The sequence below is a fragment of the Cyprinodon variegatus genome, unplaced genomic scaffold, assembly GCF_000732505.1.
Source record: "Cyprinodon variegatus isolate N-32 unplaced genomic scaffold, C_variegatus-1.0 Scaffold12, whole genome shotgun sequence".
NCBI lineage: Eukaryota > Metazoa > Chordata > Actinopteri > Cyprinodontiformes > Cyprinodontidae > Cyprinodon > Cyprinodon variegatus.
The window spans coordinates 2,258,389-2,278,467 of NW_015150465.1; the positions used below are offsets into that span (position 1 = coordinate 2,258,389).

Genomic DNA, 20,079 nt, shown 5'->3' on the forward strand with positions numbered 1-20,079 from the left:
CGTTAAAACATCACACCATTGAACAATTCTTTATAATTTTTGGCCAAAGTTGTTTTATGCGTTGGTCTAAGGAGCAACATGGATTCTCCGGTTCCAGACCAGTGAATTTAATTTTCAATGTCGCATTTGAACGAACCAGCAGATCTTACTCATCAACATTCATCTGACAGATGTGGCAATGGTTAGACTTTCAAGCCTAGTAGGTAGAGCCATGTTTAGAGAAAACCTAGTGCCTCACATCAACTGAGCTCAAACCTCAAACCAAGCATGGTGGTTGAGGAGAGATGATTTGGCTGTGTTTACAGCTTCAGAACCTTGGCTGCTCAGACCTCAGATGCTTTGAGTCAAACATAAATTCTAGTCTAGATGTACATAAGAGCAAGTTTTTCCAACATCTGTAACTTGACCAAAAGTTTGTGCACAACAGGACAAAGTTCCAAAAATAACCCGAAAGCCTTGATGCCGTTACAAATATGCAACAAGCACTTTTTAGGCACCCACAGTGCCATTTATTACAAATTCAGTGAAGACCTAGGAACCTTTGGAAAGCTCTTGTTTCCATTACAACTGGTCCCTAACAGTGTTTGTTATTATTGACAGTTATAAATGTCACAATTTTTTTTTATATACCTACATTTCTGTTTAATTGTTTAACGTTTAGAAATACAAATTTGGCAATTGCTTAAAGGTTAAACCTTGTTTATAAATTCAATTCATTTTCAATTAAGTTTATTTATATAGCGCCAATGCGCAAAATGTCAGCTCAAGGCACTTTAAAGAGACAATTCAAGCAAATCATACAGTCAGATTGGTTTTCTGTCTAAGGAAAACCAGTTGATTGCATCAACACATTGACACGAAAGCAATCCCCAACACAAAGCATGCTTGTAGTGACAGTGGAGAGGAAAACATCCTTTTGACAAAAAGAAACCTACAGCAGAAACAGGCTTAGTGTGCCATCTGCACTAACAAATACTGCAGAATGGGAGAAAAGAGAGAGAATGAAGCAGATTGATGAAAAGGGACCCCTATGTTTTCCAGCAGTCTAAGCCAACAGCAGCACAAATGCAGAAAATAGTTCAGGATAACCAAGTATTTTGGATGAGGTATAAGTAAGGAAGAGCCTCAGTGTGATGAAGGTAGAGACAAGTCAATGTCTATCCGGACTGACATTTTCCCCTGCCATGGAGATAAATACCCACACAAAACTACACAACAACTGATTTTTTTCTGCTACACCCAGCTAAGCGGCTTCGCTTCTTCTTCTTGTTTATTACTGATGGCTGGCTTTGGTCGCAGTACCACCACCTTCTGCTCTGGAGTGTACATGAGAAAAAGGAGCAGCACATGAAGCGAACGCAACACTCGCGAATCGAACCGAGACAGTCTAATCGAACGGTTCCAACGGTTTTCATAAACTGTTCCATCCCTAGTAGAAACCCATGTCCTATAATTATGGAACCATTATTTATCCTGCACTTGCTGCTATTGCACTTCTGGTTAGACCTAAACCGCATTTTGTTGCCTGTACCTGTATCTGTACCTGTGTATTGACAATAAAGTTAAATCTAATCTAATAAGACTGCAGTGGCGGATTTATTAAAAACTGTAAAAAACACTAGTAGGGAAGCAGCCCCACAGCATGAACCTCCCACCACCAGAGCTCATATTGTGTTTTGGACTTTTATTGATTAGAAATCTACAGTTCACAGGAAATGAGTGGTTTTAAGGCAGAGTATTTATGGCTCTTATGATTGCATGTTTGCTCAGCTCTGACTAAACTTAACTGGGTCTGAGGCATGGTGAGGAGGTGTGAAACAGGATGCTAAGAGATGCATGTGTGTGTTTGCATTTGTCATCGCCACCAAGAATACTTTGTAACAACTGTTCAAAGTAACACAAGAAGGAAGGGGGGGGGGGCATTAATGCTAACTAGACTCCTTCAAGGCAGAGGCAACTCAAGAGAGTGCAGAGTGTGTTGTTGGTGTGGCAGAGAGGAGTAAGGTAAAGTGTGTGAGCAACAAGCAGGGAGGGAGAACAGAAAGAGAGGGAGAGTGGATTGGGAGAGTGTTTTATTTTTTCCTAACAGTTCGTCTGACTCTAGTGGCAGTCGGGAGGGAAAAGAACAAATGCTTTATTTTCAAGGAGCTTTTGACTGAGATCCTATAAAGGAGGGAGGTGAAGAGATGCGAGGAGCTTCCTGCTAACCTCAGACTCTTATTTCATCACCCATCCCTGAATGGACGCTCTGTTGTGATGGGGACTGTAAGTGAGCTGTGTGCGTCCAGTTTCCAAGCTTTTCTCTGCCCTACTGTACGAGCGGGAGCACCTGCTGCTGCCTCAGGCAAGTACTTTTGTCACCTTATGTGGTCTGATGTTATTAAATTAAAGCTGTCACATGTGTTATCAATTATTGCTTCTCAGATGTGGAAAAAGCAAAACAAAAAAAAAACAAAAAAACAGAAGAAGTGGCTCCAGTGTTTTGTTGCTGTGGTGATTGTGAGTTCCCGGTGGAGCTCTCTGTATATTTCTGACATTTCTATGTTCAAGTACACACAAGTAAGTGTGTGTTTGTGTTTGATTGAGAACATGACGCACTCCCATCACATTCCAGTCCAGGATCCTCCTCTCCAGTGGGTGTCGAAGTGACATAATCTCCATCTCTGCCCACTGCTCTCCGCTCCCTGCAGGTGCTTTCACGCTTGGCGCACGCACTCATTCAAAAGCAGCGTTTTACACACTGAAAGGATCTATGCAGGCTTTCACACAGGTTCATTTGAGTTGGCTGACAGTTGACAATGTTACTTTAATCCAATCCTTTCTTTGTTATGTGTTCTTTGTTTTAATGACAAAAGCATTAGAGCTTAATAAGAACGGACCAATTCTTAGATAAATCATTTAAAGCCGTGGGGAACTTTTACCCCACAGGCAAGGGGCGCTGTTGCTACAGATTACTGACACAAAATTATGGATTTTAATGATATTTCAATTATAATTAAGTTTGTAATTCCCATATTTGCGGAAAGAAAAAAGTTAAAATTACTTGTTAGAGGAATCACTGAAAATAACAAGAAATTAATTTAGATAAAATTCTTTGTGGTAAAATTGATATTCTATAATCAATGTTTTTCAATATTTCAATTATATATATATATATATATATATATATATATATATATATATGTGTGTGTGTGTGTGTATTTTTTAAGGCATTTGCCTTATGCCTACTCAACAGAATAGAATTTAATTTCAAACTTAGTAGCCCACTGGTGGATCATGCTGTCTTCAGAAGACGCTAAGTGCCCTCCATGTGGTCCTTTTGGGCTCCTTGGTGCCTGTGGGCACCACGTTGGTGACCCCTGCTATACAGACTGATATTAAAAGATTGAAAAATCTGGAAAAATTACACCAAAATGATTACAAGTTGACATATTAAGGGGTTTCGGGTCCAGCAAAGATAATACACCCCAACATTTCCCATAGGAAGTTACAGAGAAGCCGAACACTTTTAGCAGCCAGCAACATTTTGTTCTGATTCTGCGTGAATGTTAAACCTCTCTCCTTGTCACAAATGGTCTAAAGTTGATCTGGTTAATTTCAATCAATACCTTTGCTGATTTTTTGTCTGGGATCATTTGTAATAATTGGTAGTCCTCCTCTTTTATTATTTTCTCCAATGTGTTCAATGCTAGAGTACCAAAGGGACAAAACAAGCCGCCACCATGATCTTAGGTTTGAAAGCCGTACTTTGACTCCTCCAAACATTCAGCCTTTATACCATCTGTTATGTTGGCACTGGTATGATTGGCTTTAGATTTGGTGGTTTTAAGGGTCTTCCTTAAAATCCAGGGCTTCACTTGTTTTGATTTGGATTAAAATTTAACACAGCTGGATGTCCTCATAGCACCGCAAACATGAACACACAACGAAACACAACGAACATGGATGGGGCAGAGCAAGCTGGCACTAAGCTCCACATTTTTGGACTATGCTTGAAATCTAAATCTGGGTCAGTCAGCCAAAACATTTCAATAAGAACTGCCTTTTTATTTTTATTTTTTTACCAAGAAGAGGAGTTTTCCAGTATATAAAAGGTCCTTGCACATTGCTTGTGTCTGTGTTTTCGTTTTAACCACGGGTGGATTTAATTCACAAAAATTACAATATGTGCCCCCTGTTTTAGTTTTTAAAAGTCGCTAATGGTGAATAGAGGAGGGTTCAAAGATAAAAATAAAACCCTGCATTTCGGCATTCATAACAATATTTTGGCTTTTATATAATATTTGACTGAAACTGTGTGATTTAGGTTAATGAATGTAATAGTTATAGGCAAATCAATGTGGTGATTGTAGAAAAACACCATTATTAATTTTTTTGTAAATAATTTGTTTAAAGCAAGATAATCTAATGGCAAAACTGATAAAAAAATTTCCTCCAAACTTCCATTCTCTACTTGCTTTCTGAGATAGTTAACCAAACAAATAACTTTTAGTTGAAAGCAAAAACTTCGGAATTCTTAAGCACTGCTAAAAAATGCACATGGTTGTACCTTCCCATTGTGCTGAGAATAAGTTAAGAAAACATTTACCTATATTATGATAACTGCATTGGTCTCAGGCATATAGGTCAGGTAATTGCTAAAAAAAAAAAAAAAAAAAAAGATAAATGTGTGAAAATTAGGATTTCAATACAAGAACAAATCTAATGATATTACAAAAAAAAAAAAGAAATCATCAAAAGAATGACACTTTAATAAAAAAAGACTGAATATTAAGCAAAGGTAACAGAAAAACCTCAATAAAATGATGTGGGAAATTACCAATGACCATGATTAGTTAATTAATAACAAAAGAAAAACAATCAATCTGGTGAATAAAATGTGCAACTATTATCAAAGATCCATCCATTTTCCATCATGCTTATTCATGGGGGGTCACTAGGGGTGCTGGTGCCTATCTCAAGCTGTCTATGGGCGAGAGGTGGGGCACACCCTGGACAGATTGCCAGTCCATCGGACGGCAACAAAGCAACAAATAACCATTCATGCACACACTCACAGAAAAGCCAATTAACCTTACAGTCAAGCTTTTTGGACTGTAGGAGGATCCCAGAGTACCCAGAGAGAACCCACGTATGCACAGGGAGAACATGCAAACTTCATGTAGAAAGGAATCGGCTGGGAATTGAACAAGACAGGCAGCAGTGCTACCCACTGTGCCACGGAGCAGCCCATTTATCAAACCTGAATGAGGAAAATTAAAGTAAGAAATTTTAGACACAACGTGAACAACATGGAACCTTTAAGGACAGAGTAGAGCCCGACAAAAACACCTCCAAATGAAGCTGAATGGTGGAAGTTCTCAATAGATTTTAAACAGTGATTCAAAGTCTGAGCCCACAGGTAGATCTTCTTTTCTTGTGTTTTCAGTTGCTTCAGCGTTTGGATACCTTGAAGTTGGAATAAGATCCTCCTTCTGTGCTTTCTCCCAAAGTCAGTTTTCTCAAAGTACTCCACTTTTCTCCCACAGTCTCAAAACAAGCATGTTTGGATAGAAACAATGAATGAATGAACCCTTAGGTGAGTTTGATATAACGGCGTTTGCATTGGTTCTTAATGGACTAGACCTTAAGTTGCTCACTGACCCCCAATTGACCCATCCAACATTAGGCAGGTGCATTTATATGTTAAACAGTGGTGTAGGATGCAACAGGTTGCCGGTTCAAACCCCAGCTCCATCTGTTTCTGTCACTGTGTCCTTGAAAATTTAACCCACACTGGGATTTGATGAAGCACTATACAAGTATATGCCTTTAACCATTTCAATGTGTGAATTAGCGGTGGTAAACGTCTTAAATTCAGCAAGACCAAGTAGAGTCCACTAAACTTTGCTGAGTTAGGTGAGCATTATTTAGCCAAACAACCAAGAAGAAGCTACAGAAAACTACAGCTCGGGTGGCAAAAATTATTAAAATAAGGTCTAGTATTTGTGAACCCTGCAAATCTGTCTGTTTTGGTGGAAAAAAGAAGGCCGCTGATGAAAGAAAGCAAAATAAGTAAGTTTTCCACACAACAGGTGAAAGACAGATTGGAAAGGAAAAATAATGCTACACATTACTACGCAACACCACTCCCACTGTTAAACACAGAAGTGGCCCCATCATGCTCTGGGGATGTTTCTATTTAACAAAGACAGCTTTGGATAGAACTAAATAAACAGTAATCATGCAAGATATTTCAAATGCAGAAAACTGGTGTAAATTCACCTTGGTATAGATGTGCAGCTGGTGTATTCAATGGTTTTGACCACTTATTTAGACCCAACTCTTATAGTTCTGATAAATTGATTTCACAGTTTCTCTTGCAAAAATCTGACTGACTCTTTGCTATCTCACAAAGATAAACTATGTAAAAAATGGTATCTGGGTGTCAGCTGGTACAGACTGGACATGTATCATATTTGTTTGTAGAAAAAATTTCTTCCATTTCACACATATGGAGTCCTTTGTGGAAATGTACTTTGTAAAATCTTGACAAAATAAGTAAAGTTTTGTCTTAAACTCTCTGGATATTTGCAAGCTTTCTGATTAAACTGCATAATTCAGCAGCTTATTTTTCCTCAACACGCCTCACCATATCCTGTGTTTTAGTGGGTCCAACCTCTGAATAAAGCAGTGATTTAATCACCCAGCTGCAATCCCTTGCCCTGTTTTTCCTCTGTCCTTCGCTACACCCTCTCCTCTCCCTTCCTTTTTCTGCTCCCTACCAAATGGTCCAACTCTGATAGCACACCAGCTTCCCTTAACTAATGTGTTTCAGTGTGTATCCGCGGTTCAGCAGGTGGGGCTCTTATGTCAATTTCCTTTTTTATGTATATCTTATGAGCCCTGCTTCCTCTTCCTGCTTAAATGTGGAAACAGAGATTTCTCTGCCAGGTATGTACTCATAGACAGTAATCCAAGATACATAAATCTGCAGCCCAGAAGGTGTTTTTTATTATGTTTTTAGCATGCATGTAAAGCCATTTGTGTTCAACATCTTGCTTTAACTTTTTGCATTCAAGATGCAGAACAGTTGGTAAACTTTGGAGTTACATGAGAAGATGCAGAAGGGGAAAGAACTGTGAAAGTCCAAAGAAACACTAAAACCTTAAGAAAACTTCAAGGATTTTTTTTTTACTTAAATCCACTTACATGAATCATCCGAAAATATAGCTCTTTAGGAGGTGTTTACTTTTCCCTGATATAAAAAATAGTGCATGAAACCCAGCACATTTTATGTGCTTGAGCACGTCTTCTTCTTCTTGTATGTTTTATGGCGGCTGACAAAATAGTTAAAGTGTATTATTGAAAGAGTTAAATGAGGAAACAGGAAACAAGACTCACCCCCACAGAAAAAAAAAATCTAAAAAACGAAACGTTTTTCAAATTGTATGTTTTTACCCTACATAATGAAATACATAATCAAATTTGCCCTCAAATGTACTAATTTGTCTTTATGTTTATGTCACTCTACCAGTTTCTGATGATCCATACTTTCAAACATTTTCTAGTTTAAAACTCTCACTTCCAGGTGCTTTTCTGCAGATTCACTATTATTTAGATTTTTCCAGTTTTCTTTGTCCTCTGATTGAATTGAATTGATCACTTCAACTATAAAAAAGTACAAAATCCTTCTCTTTAAACAATCAATGAGTCTTCTGCGGTTTTGGGCCCCTCCTCCAGAGGTTTTGCACTTTTCATTTGGGCCACTGTTGATTTGGGTCTTTCTGACTGGGATGGTATTCTTTTTGCATCTTCAGGATAACTTATTGTGAGCTCTAATTTCACTTTTCGTACCTCTTCAGATCTTTTGCTCACTTCACAACCGCGATAAGCAGCAGCATGTTCTCCACCACAGTTACAGCATTTGATTTTAACTTCTTTACCACATTTTCCATACTCGTGCTCTTCAGCAGACCTTCCACATTGTTGTTTGCCCTTACATTCTGCTGCTATATGACCACATTTTTAATAATAATAATAATACATTTTATTTAAAAAGGCGCCTTTCTGGACAAGGTCATCGTACAAAAGCATAAAAACAGTGTCAGAAACAAAATAAAAACATTTAAAAAAAATACAGAGGCATTTTTTGGCATTTAAACCATCTCAGAGGTGAAGGATTGTACATTCTTGTATCTCATATATCCAATGATAACCTTACTGGGTAAATGCTTTTCTTCAAATTTGGTCAATACTGATAAGCTGCCACACCTTTCTCCATTTCTTGTTGTTTTCAACTGTTTAAGTTCTTTTACTTTTGCACCATCTATATTTTCTATAATCTCTTTGTCAGTTACTTTTAGAGGAACTCCTCCAATGATTCACTTGCTCATCCTTTTGTTCTCCACCAAACTGCACTGAACTATTTTCCCCTCAATCTTGTTAATCCACCTTGTTGAGCGCTGGCTCTGCAGTTTATTAACAGGCCTCCACTATACAGTATTTTGACACTTCGGACTTCTCCTAAAAGCTTTTTTATCATTTTTGTTAACTGCACTGGATTCCAATCTGCAAAAGATTCTCCCTGATTTACTAATTTGAATATGACTGAAATTTAGTTTTTCAATGGAATTTCTAGATTGTTCATCCCTAGATTGTTCTGAACTGGACTCCCCTTCAATTGGTCTTTGCTTTTTACGCTTTTTCTCATTTTTTGACGCTACTCTCTTTCAATCTTCTTCATTTTCACTATTTCCTTCTTCCATCCCACAAGAACCGCTTCCTGTTTTCTCTCTACTCACAACCCAAGAAATCTCTCCACAAGCGACTTAGAAACATGCGCCATGCACATCCTTTTTGGCCACAAGAGCAGGTCAATGCTCTGCTAAAAGTATTCATGTAAGTTAATCTTTTGTAGCAGTAGCATATCCTAACACTGCATGATACAATTATGAAAAATTAAACTTTCAATTTGGATGCAATCATTGTTTCAGCTGTCATTTTTAAATAAAACACATGTTGACTGTGCTTAATAAAAAGTGGTTTCTGTATACAAATGGCTACATCTAATTTTATTTAAGAGTGTTAAGAATAAATTGATTATTTGTTTTTAATTATTAATTCAACAATTCTGCACTTCTTAGCATAAAACTGCAATGAAATATATAAATGGTTGAGTTTTAAGTGAATAAACTTGTGTTTTTTCACTATAATGTGACAAACTGTGAAGTATGGAGGGTGACAAGTGCCACAATGCAATAAATATATACCTTCTGAAAAAAATATTTAAATGTGTCATTAATTTCTTAAAACTTGAAATGAATACATATTTTATGTCATAAATATCTAATAAGCTATATACATAAAGATTTTAATTATTTTATTTTGAAGTAGGTATAATTATTTTATGATTTAATCAATTATTTTATGTTCCTGCTCTGAACCACATGATTAATTGCTTTCAAAAGTCAGACATCCATCATAGTCAAGGAAACACCAAGGTGTTTCAATGAATCTGGACTATGACTGCATCTGCCTGATGCCTGATTGGTTGCTTCTTACAGGGCAAGTTAAAGAACTTTCTCCTGTCTTTGCATTGCAATTAATTCATAGCACATTGGCCTCCATATACCTAGTTTTGTCTGAAATATATCTAGTAAGCTTTGAAGAGAACTTTCTATGGTCAAGTGAGGCCAGAGCTGCCAAACCTCAACAGAATCAACTTTTGCCTCACCTACTGACCCGGCTCACAGTCTCTCATTAACTTTTTAGAAGCCAAACCACTTATATGGACACTTCAGTTGCTCACCAACAAGTTTTAGAAATGTATTTACAATTTTTTTTTTTTTTAGAATTGCTCTTTTTTTTAACGTTGACATTTTGACTTAAATCTCAAAATTCTAACTTTAATTTCAGAATTCTGACTTTTTTCTCAGAATTCTGACTTTTTTCACAGAAATCTCACTAAATTCTGACAGCTAACAGACATATTGACATTAAGCTGTAGCCATCTCTGTTTTAGAGACTAGCTCTCCTGTTTTAATGACCTTCTGCTCCTCAATTAATGAAATAGCATCACCCTGGGCGGGGACCCCTTGGGCATGTAAAAAGTCACCTAATTCTGTCATTTTCCACTAATGTGTTACTAGCCCTCCCAAAAAGCTCACATCTTTGTCAGTGAAGCTGAGTGCTCCCACAACTATTCCTTCCTGGTGCCCGTCTACATTATGATCCAGAATTCTGAGATTAAAGTCAGAATTTTGAGAAAAAAGTCAGAATTCTGAGATTAAACGTCAGAATTCTGAGAAAAACTCAGAATTCTGAGATTAAAGTCAGAATTCTAACTTTTCCACCCATATTATACTGAAATAAAATTTTAAAATCAGTTAACTTCTTTTGTTTTTTCAGTGGCTCTAATCCTCTTCCGTTCATACTTAATCATTTATCTATTAAATAAATTCTTCCAGTTGTCCCAAGTTAACGTTAATGCAAAAAGATGCAACCTGATAGGGTCAAAGGAAACGAATAGGTTTTCAAACCGGTCTCTGATTGGCTGCTGGAAGTTGAGGCTCCGCCCGCGTCATCATCCTCCCTACACCCGGCTCTTCTCCCCAGTCAGTCAGTTGTCATTTCCATCTGACGGCTAACGTTGGGACTGTGACCGAGGCGCCCCCCTTCCCCCTACTGTTTGACCCGAAAACTTAATTTAAAACGTAACTAAATAAAACTTCTTTACGGAAACAACCTTAAGTTAGTGAAACCAACATGGTTTTGAAGTCAGAAGACGGAGTTGGTGAGTTTCCAGACGCGGTTAAATGGTTTTTATGTTTTGCTAACCCAGAGGTTAAACTACGCTGTTGTTATTCATTATATTATTTTATTTAGCTAGTCACCGTTAAGTCCGGGATAACGGGCGTTATTTCGTTAGTGTGTCCTTATACCACATCCTCGGGTGTGTTTTAGTTATCTGTTTCCTGCCAACGCAACAAGTCCTCCTCTGGCAGCCCTTTATAGACTGGCACAAGGGACCTATTATCGTTATTATTATTATCTGGGATGAGGCCAGCCCTCATGGGATGGTGGGGCTGCTTATTGTGCAGCAGCCCGTGTCCCTGAATTAAATCAATATACCCATTTATTAGTTGGACTGTCCTCAAAACAGTCATTTGAATTGACTGGATGTGATTTTCGTTGTTTCCTAACTTGCAGACTGTGAGCAGTAGGATGTTGCCCTGTCCAGACAAGCCGACCAAACAGTGGTGAATCTTAGAATATAAATCAGCCACCCAGCACAGCTGTGCACTGGTGTTTCCTGTGAAAAACTGAGCTTCATTCAAATCATTTATTCAGCTGCACCCCTCTCTAGCACCATGAAGAATTTAAAGTTAATCCAAAGGGAAAGCTTATGAAAATCACCTAACACCAAAATTTCAACTAAGGGTAACTGTTTTACATTTGTTTTCCATTCATAAGAATGGATATGTTAGGATTTTCATGCAGGATCCACCTTAGTTCCTTTTCTTTCCTGTTATTTGGTGTTAGGATAATCATGTGCTTCAACTCTGTTGAGTGCAAATATGGAAAATATTGCATAGATGCATTATTTGGTAGTCTTTATCTAACTTGATTATTATTAAAATTCCTTTATAGAGCAAGTTACCATTTTTCATCACTTGCATACCCCTTACAAATTAGGGGTGTGGGAAATAATCGTTTTGGCGATATATCGTGATATTCGGCTGCCCAATATAATATCGAACTTTCACTTCTTAGTATCGATTTTCCAAAAAAAAAAAATGGTTACATAAAACATTGATGGGAAAACCCCAAACAACATGGATAATAATACCTAATCAATATTTTCTGATGAAAATATACAGCACTTGCTGTTAGAATCTCTTCATTTGATTTTGATAGCTGGGGAAAATATGGCAATATATAGTGATACTGCAATATTGTGATAATATCGTATCGTGACCCAAGTATCGCGACATGTATCGAATCGCAAACTCATGCCAATACTCACCTGTATTACAAATGGAGTCCACTCTGTCTCTCAGTGGGATCTAGAAGCACAAGATCTATATGCAGGCATTCAGCAAAGATCCTGCTACATGGCTGTACAACTTATTTTGGCATTTGACCAATTAGATGAGCCTTTAAATGATATATTACCTACTGCAAATTAAGTTGAAGAAAAAAAGGGAGAAAGATGATTAAAAAGTTCAAAAGTAAAGTTAAAAAGTTAATAATCCTAGTTAACAATTGTATTTAGGAAAATAAACTAAAAAAATGTAAGTGCCAGTATCAGCAATAATGCCTCTAAGGTTATGTTGTACCAAAAAAAAATTAGCTTTTTTCACTCTTGAGTGTATAATTTCTTAAAAAAGCACTTATTTTTGTTATTTTTCTTTCTATATTCGGGCAAGTTGGCATTTCTTGTTATTACATTGACATTCATTTTTGCCATAAAAATGTTACAAAGGTAATAAGGTCTTGTCCTGGATTCCAATAAAACTATTGGCTTGAAATGTGGATTTCAAAGGATTTCACTGAGTGCCCTATAAAGAATTAAAAACTTCTGACAGTTGGATGGAGTTTTGCTATTTATCACATGAGCTGCTTAAATAAACTTCAGACATGTCATACAAAATACTGCTTGCTTTTAAGGGTTAGCAGCTATCAACTATCCTGAAAATACCTTTTTTTATATTAACTCAGCTGCTTCACTACCATAGATTATTGGCAGGATACTTCGCTGTTATTGAGGTTTTTTTTTATTTCTGGATAAATGTCTGAGATGTTGATTTTACGATATTTAGATAACTTTTTTTTTCCTCCTAAGAATAGCAACAAAATGTGCTCGAGGTTTGATAGTTATTAGCTGTGAATCCAACAGAAAAATTAAATAAAAATTAAGATAGATTTTGCATTTGCTGTTGCTCCGTCTTCTGTATCTACAGTCCTGTAAACTTTAGATGTTTCTCTTCTCTAACGCACCTGGATCTAACCACTGAATTTCCTCAGCAGGTCTCAGTAACCAGCCACTCATTTGATTCAGGTGTGTTTAAAAAGGGGATGCAAATAAAAATAGGATGATGGTTCTCTGGAGGACTCTGGCCAGCTGATTGGTTCACTTTTAGTGTTTCACCCTGAGAACACACCCTTGCACTTTAAACTTCCCCACTTTCTCTCTTGCTGATGATAGGATGTTATTATTTCCTATGTTTAGGTTCATATTTGTTCTCCCCTCTTCTATGCTTCCTTTTTTTTCCCCCTGGTTCTTATTTACTGAACTTAGGCCTCAAGGCTGCATGAATGCGATCAGTAATTCTGGGGAGGATTACAGCAATCGTTTGAGCCAGTTATCCCCAGGCTAGGGAAGTCTAAAATGTACAATTATTCTCTTGTTAAAAAAATCCCTAATGGACAATAATTGCCTTGTGAACAGCTCCTGACAGAGAAGTTTTCGTTTTGTTTTTCTTGTCACAGACAAACTGGCCTGGCCTGTGGGCTTGGGTCATGCTCTTTTATGCAAGCAAACACATGTGATTGGCTAAAACAAATGGATCTAGTGTCTGTACCTTGCTTGTTTATTTACCATAAGTTGTTTTAAAGAGCAATACAAAGGCTCCTTTTCTCTTATGTCAAAACTGAGGGAGAGGACCTGCAGTTGATCTGCTCCTTAACGGATGGGTAAAGGAAGGGAGGGTGCAGGGAGGAGACGAGATGGACAGAAGGAGGAGGGAGAGAGATGACAGTTCAAGGGTTTTTCTCCCTCACAAAGACTCTTAAAAAAACGTTTGCCCTCATTTTAGCTGCAGGCAGACTCTTCTTTCCTCTGCCCTCTGCTGTAATAAGGAGATTAGAGTGGCAGTGGCTGGACTCAAGGACCACAGGACTGGTTCTGCCCTGAGAAAGTAACTGTTTTATGTCTGAGCTGGTGACTCAGTATCATCCTGAGGGTTTTTTTGTTTTGTTTTGTTTTTAAACTTTGGGCTGCATTGGTTGTTCCTGGACCTCTGAGAGCAGGAGGGGAAAAACCGAGCCGTTTCTGGTACGACCGATCAAGATTATGACACAAACGCGTAGGTGTTCAGTGCGTCATCCTAACTTATGTATGAGAGGTTTTTGCAAGAACTCGAACCAGGATGAGTCTCTGTGTGCATGCATGGGTTGTCACGTCCTCCTTTGAACTTTTGTGAAAGTCGGAAACCTCAGCTTAACATACAGTACCTGCAGATTGGTTATGCTGCATATTTTAACGGATGTGATGCGTAACTTACTAACCAAGGGAGGATAGGAGGATAGAGGAAATAAATTTCCAGAGCAGTTTATTATCAGTGCAAAAAAAACCCAAATAAAGTCCAGAAAGTTACAGAATACTTGTTTTATACTTTATGAATTATCTGGCTAAAGAGTTTGAAATACTGGTTACTCTTGTCTGTACTTATAGAAAAAGAAGAGGATTGTGGTTTTTAAGTTGTCAAAAACAATCTCACTTATTTCCTCTCACAATATAACGGCTGAGGAAGTGAGTAAATGCCAGTTTCACTACCTCTCTGTGTTTTTTTCTTCTGGTTCTCAGGTCAACATTGAAAACCTCTCCAGCCTACTTAAACCTTTCTCTGAGTGATGAAATGTTTTGTGATTAATCCCTCTCTAGTTATTATTTTTCTGCGCACTAGATGATGTCTGCAGTGGTGGAAAGACCAGGTGCATTTACAGATCATGAAGTGCAGACTGGAGCATTTTCTATACCATACATTTGCTTAAGGGTTAATTAAAAACATCTATGCCATATGGTTTAAAAATGTTTTCTAAAACTTCTTTATGTTTGTAACATGTTGATCGGGTTTGTTTGAACTGGAAAAAGTTGAACATAGCAGATGATCAAAAGCAGGAAAGTATGACTGAACTAGCTGCTTGTGTTGGACATTTTAGTCAACTGATGACCTTAGAAGTCATTTTCTCAGACTATATCCGCATTGACAAGCAAATATCTTCAGGGTTTCCACTTTACATAAATTTCCCCCTTTTTTTAAATCATCTTGTGCTGATTTAATGTGGCTCAGTGCAACAATGATAACACCATTTATGTGCAGCTCAAAACTTTATTTGGTTTTAGTTTTAATGATAATTGTTTTAACCAGGAAGCCCTTTGAGATTAGCATCTGTTTTCTGGGACCACAGCTATAAGTTAGCAGCTAAAGACAAACAATAAGAGTCAAGATAACACTAGAATAAGTAAAAAAGGGATTCCAAATCATTTGAACATATTGAGGAGAGAAAATCTTATAGTAAAGAAAAAACAAAAAAAACAATGCTCCGATTGTTGATAAGACCAAACATCTAGAGTTTTCTTGAATCCAATTGAGCACCATTGAACGACAACCTGTAGTGGAGGCACTGAGGTTCATATTCTCCTTACAGCCCGAGAAAACTCGAACCTTAGTTTTCCTTATTTGGGGAAACCATTCTATTCATAGCAAAATAAACTGTTTATTGTGTAGATATTACAATGAGACTTTGATAGCTACGTGTTGATTGCTATCCTTTATTAATCGTGTATCTGCGAGCCTTTATTAATGCTCAATGTCAAAAATATCCTAGTTACCACAAATACAACAAAACAAATTCATTTTCTATGGCTGCCAAGTTGCAGCAAATGCATTATTATTGTTTTTGTTTTATATTTTATTCTGTTTAATTGACCAAGAAATGTAACTTATCTCATTGGTTCATATGGATTGGAGCTGATGCACTAAATTGACCCTGATTTGTGCATTTAAGGCTTGATAAAGCCCCCGTTTCTGCAGAGCGCTGAGCAATGCTGTCATGTAGGCGAAGTGAATTGAACAATGTGAACTGATTTTAATCCCTCAGCAGGATTCCTCTAATAAGGCAGAAAAACAGCAGCAGCACAGCTTGATCTGTCCTCTGTGAATATTTGTTATGCTGCCAAAAACTGGGAAAATTCTCTGCTTTTATTTCATGACTTATAGCTAGTATATGTTATACAAAGCAATTTAGAGCGTCGATGGTGCAACCCTTTAACCTCTGTGTGTCTGTGTAGAAAAATACAAATGTCAGCTTACACCACAATCTTATTTTACCACCTGTTAACAGCCTTCTTCTTCCTCTTCTTATTACGTAAATTTTCTTGAGAAAAACCACAAGACTGTCTGCGACATATCTGTCTGCCTAGTTATCGTCACTCTGCAGATACTTTATTTCTCTGGCTCATGAGCCACTGCTTTTTCAGAGTAAACAGTTGATCATGTAAAGTCATGGATGCGTTTTCCAGCTAAAGGGAAACGGTGAACTTTAAAAAAAAAAATGAAAATCACTTGCTATGTTCAATCTGTGCCATTTTTGTCAGAGCTTTCCTAAAGATACATAACATAGAGCAGATACAATACAGTAGAAGTGAAAAATGGGACCTAGTCAGGCCTAAATTAGGAGATCTGACCACCAGTTATGTGTTGAGAGCCTCTGGAAGAAAGAAAAAATAACACAAAAAACACACTGGAGCTTCCAGAGTCAGAGGTGGGACCCAGTCGTAACAAATCAGTCCTGTTTTATTTCATGTTACTGCACAAAAAAATAAAAATCTCCTGCTCTGTAAATGTATTGTTTTACATAGAAATATAAAATCCGTTTTAGCTGCTTTCTGAGAAAGGTTAGATTTACAAAAACATGCTTTGGGAGTTAAGTAACAGTATGTCAGTGATAAACTATTCTTCAAGCTTTAGGTTTAGTCCATCTGGTTTGTTTTATTTGACACCATCTTGTGGAAAGTCTAATGATTATGAATAATGTCCTGCAGGTTTGGTGGCTCCATCAGCTCTAATAAAAACATTTGACCGCTTTTATTGTCCCAGACTAATATTTGTTTTCTACCACATTAGTGAACCTGTAGACTTTCTACCCCTCATATCAAACAGCTCAGAGGGAAGCTAACAGGCCACTCCTTCTAAGTACTGTTTTATTCTCAGTACTGATTAAATCCAACTTTATAAGATAGTTCTAATCTAAACACATAACAGTCCTTATGTATTAAAATGAGCTCAATTCCCTTGGTTGTGTGTGAGGTAGAGGGCGGTGTAATCTGATGGAGCTGGGATTGTGTTGCCATAGTGAGCCTGAACTGTAGGACTCTCTAGGTTGTATCGGTGTGTGTATGTTGTAATTTTATTGTGTGTGGGATGAGGGAATATTTGATCATTGAGCCCTAAAGCTGTGTGCGTTTCTGCCCTCAGTGCCTGATGACCTGAGTCCAGAGGAGCGACAGGAGCTGGAGAGCATCCGCCGCAGGAAACAGGAGCTCCTCCAAGACATACAAGTAAGACCTACTCTACCTGCTGCTTTCTTAAACTTTAAACTGGATCCAAGATTTCATTTAAGGTTTTGTAAATCCATGGTAACGCTGGAGTATTGCTGTACGATAGATGTAAATGATTAAAGTCCAAAAGCAACTTGGTTGCCAAAGGTCCCAAGAGGAAAAGAGACGGATGAAAGTTTGAAGGATAAAGAAAGAGTTGAAACAGTGAATGTATAAAAATATGTAGAGTGATAGAAAGTGTTAAAGCTCAGCCCTCCCTCATAGCTCCTGAAGACATGGTTTTATAAACAAATAAAAAGCTCTCCTTTTAGGTTGATATTAACATTTTAGTGTAAGCTAATTACTAATTTAGCTTTTAAGTACATCATTCTAAAAAAAATCACTTTGTGGGCCTGTCGCTCCCTACTGACATGTTTAACTTTTATGTCGTCCATAGTCATGTTTTCAATACTAGATTTATTTTCTAAACAAGACGACAAAAGTAACTCTCTTATTTTATCTCTCATGTTAATAAAGAAATAAAGCAGTGCTAAGTACAGAAAGCATTTTAGTTAAAGACTGATAGCTGTTTTACCATCACTGTGTTAATGATGCTCCTGGTTGATGAAGTAAAAAATCCTACCTCAGCTTTCTAGCTGTTTTAACTTATTCTTTTTTTATTCTAACACCGTGATCGACGTGTTTTTCTTAATTAAGCTATTAGCAGTTTATTTATTTGTCGTTGAGTTAATTTGCTATTTCCATTTTTGTTAGTGAAAGAACCTTTATCTCAAGTTTCTGTCTTTTGTAAACATATGTTACTTGAAATACAAACTCTAGTTGTCTGTTTAAATGTGCGATGGTATACCATATCTCTAGAAGGGTGCAGCTGTTGTTTGCATTTTCTCTAAATACCAGATTGGAACTGTGTCTCCTCTTTGTGTCCTTGAGCAGAACCGGGCCTCCACATTTAGACCAGTCTATCTGGGGAGGTGTGTGTTGGATTGAAAGAGGGGGGCTTTAGGGGGATGATCCTTTTTGTTAGAGGGGGGGTGGTAGAGTCCCTCACGTATAAAGGCTCCTTATGCTCCTTTTACAGTCCCAAATAAATGATCTGTACTTTGTGTTTCAGCTCTTAATAGTTATCCTAACGTTGCTTCTAAAGAGGCTGGACTAAAATCCAGTGCTGTGAGAAATATAATTTTTGTACGAGGTGAATATTAACAAAGATCAGCTTTTTAACGAGGATTTTATCTTTTTAAAGGGGGACCAACATGAACCCCCCCAACAACAACAAAATAATTGGTTTTGTTAGCCTTAGCTGCAACAATCACCATCAATATTACATTAGTCATAGAAAAGATTAATCATATTTATATGTGTAACGGGCTGTTGAGGACTCTATATAGACCAAAACAAGATGTGTGACAGAACCAACTCCTATTTAAACCAATATTAAAAATTATATAAATGCCTCTCGATATTTAGAGGTATTTGTCTAGTAAAAAGACAAATGTCTTGTCTAGTAAGATGTCTAGTAAAAAAAAAAAAAAGTAACTTACGCTTTTGTAATGCTGTTAGCAAACTTTATTTTGGTGAAATGGTCTTCCTCAGGTGAAGGTTTCAACCCACTGGACGCGCTCTCCGCCATTTTGCTCTCTTTGGGCAGGAATGGGCAGCTTTTCACTTTGATATATCGGCACCTCAGCAATGGCTGACCTGTAAATGTGAGACTGGAGAACAACACGGTGTGATGATACAGCATGTTCATCGAGAAAAATACCTTTAGTTTTTCACGTCACTATTTGTATGCTCGTTTTATCTAAAATAATGATGTTTTTGCTCATTTAACAAAAAAAATAAGTACACGAAAAGAATAAAAAATAAATGAATCAGAGTGGATGAAGCTTAAACAGCCAGCTTTATGTTTACGTAACCGTTATTTTAAGGTTTTGATTGCAGACACTCATTGATTTAAAGCCTGACATCATTAATACATACCTACGTTATGAACTTTTATACGTTGGGGAACAAAATGAAGTTTCTGAAACTGAGATTAATCATCAGACTAAGCCTTTAACCTTCTAAAGACTGAGGTATACTCACAGCGAATAATGATAATAAAATTCCTGCCATCCACTAAGAATCAAGCGTTTTTAAACCAAATAAAAACCTTAAACAGATAATCTGAGAGAAGATTTGATAAGTGGATCCAGAACATGAATCATTAGTGAATCAAAGTGGGCGTCTTCTACCTCGACAGCCTGCAGGCAGTGATGCTGAGCAAACTAAATGTCGTTTTTGTTCTCCTTATGCCTACCCAGTGCTTCTCCTCAGGGACAGATGGGTAATGGTCCATGAAACATTGCAGTAATGCAGGGAGAGGGCATTATTTGTTCTGGGAAACACACAACCACATATGCATGAAAACAGTCCAATTTATTGTTGGGGAGAGTTTTGTTAACTGGAGTCTTTTTTTTCCTCAGTAGGAGAGGAACAGGTTTTAAATAAGAGAAAAAAAGACTTTCTTCCTCTGTTTCTGTTCATCTGATTTATGCCTCATCTATGAAATCGTTTATTCTCAGTACTTTTACTCTAAAAGTATGTTTATAGCTTTAATCCTACTGCTTACTATTGTGTCCTTCCTCGTGCTCTTTTATTTTTTTTCTCCACCCTCCCTTATTTCTTTCTTTCCTTCCTTCTCTTATTCTTTTTTTTTCCTTCTCAGCCTTATAGTTGTTCCCTACCTTCCTTCTCCTACACTTCCTTCCTTC

General features: G+C 37.3%; 1 protein-coding gene across 2 annotated transcripts in view; it reads left to right on the top strand.

Moving 5' to 3' along the window:
* The first annotated feature begins 1,990 nt into the window (after window positions 1-1,990).
* LOC107089207 (cytohesin-1-like) overlaps window positions 1,991-20,079 on the top strand; it is a 24,780-nt gene continuing 6,691 nt past the window's right edge. The window contains exons 1-2 of one of the 2 annotated variants that reach the window (XM_015381864.1): window positions 1,991-2,344; window positions 17,244-17,326. In XM_015381864.1, the coding sequence (XP_015237350.1) occupies window positions 2,257-2,344; window positions 17,244-17,326 (171 nt within the window). In that variant the 5' untranslated portion in view covers window positions 1,991-2,256. Of the gene's footprint in view, window positions 2,345-10,623; window positions 10,775-17,243; window positions 17,327-20,079 lie in introns of those variants that run through there. The other variant, XM_015381871.1, reaches the window with a different exon arrangement.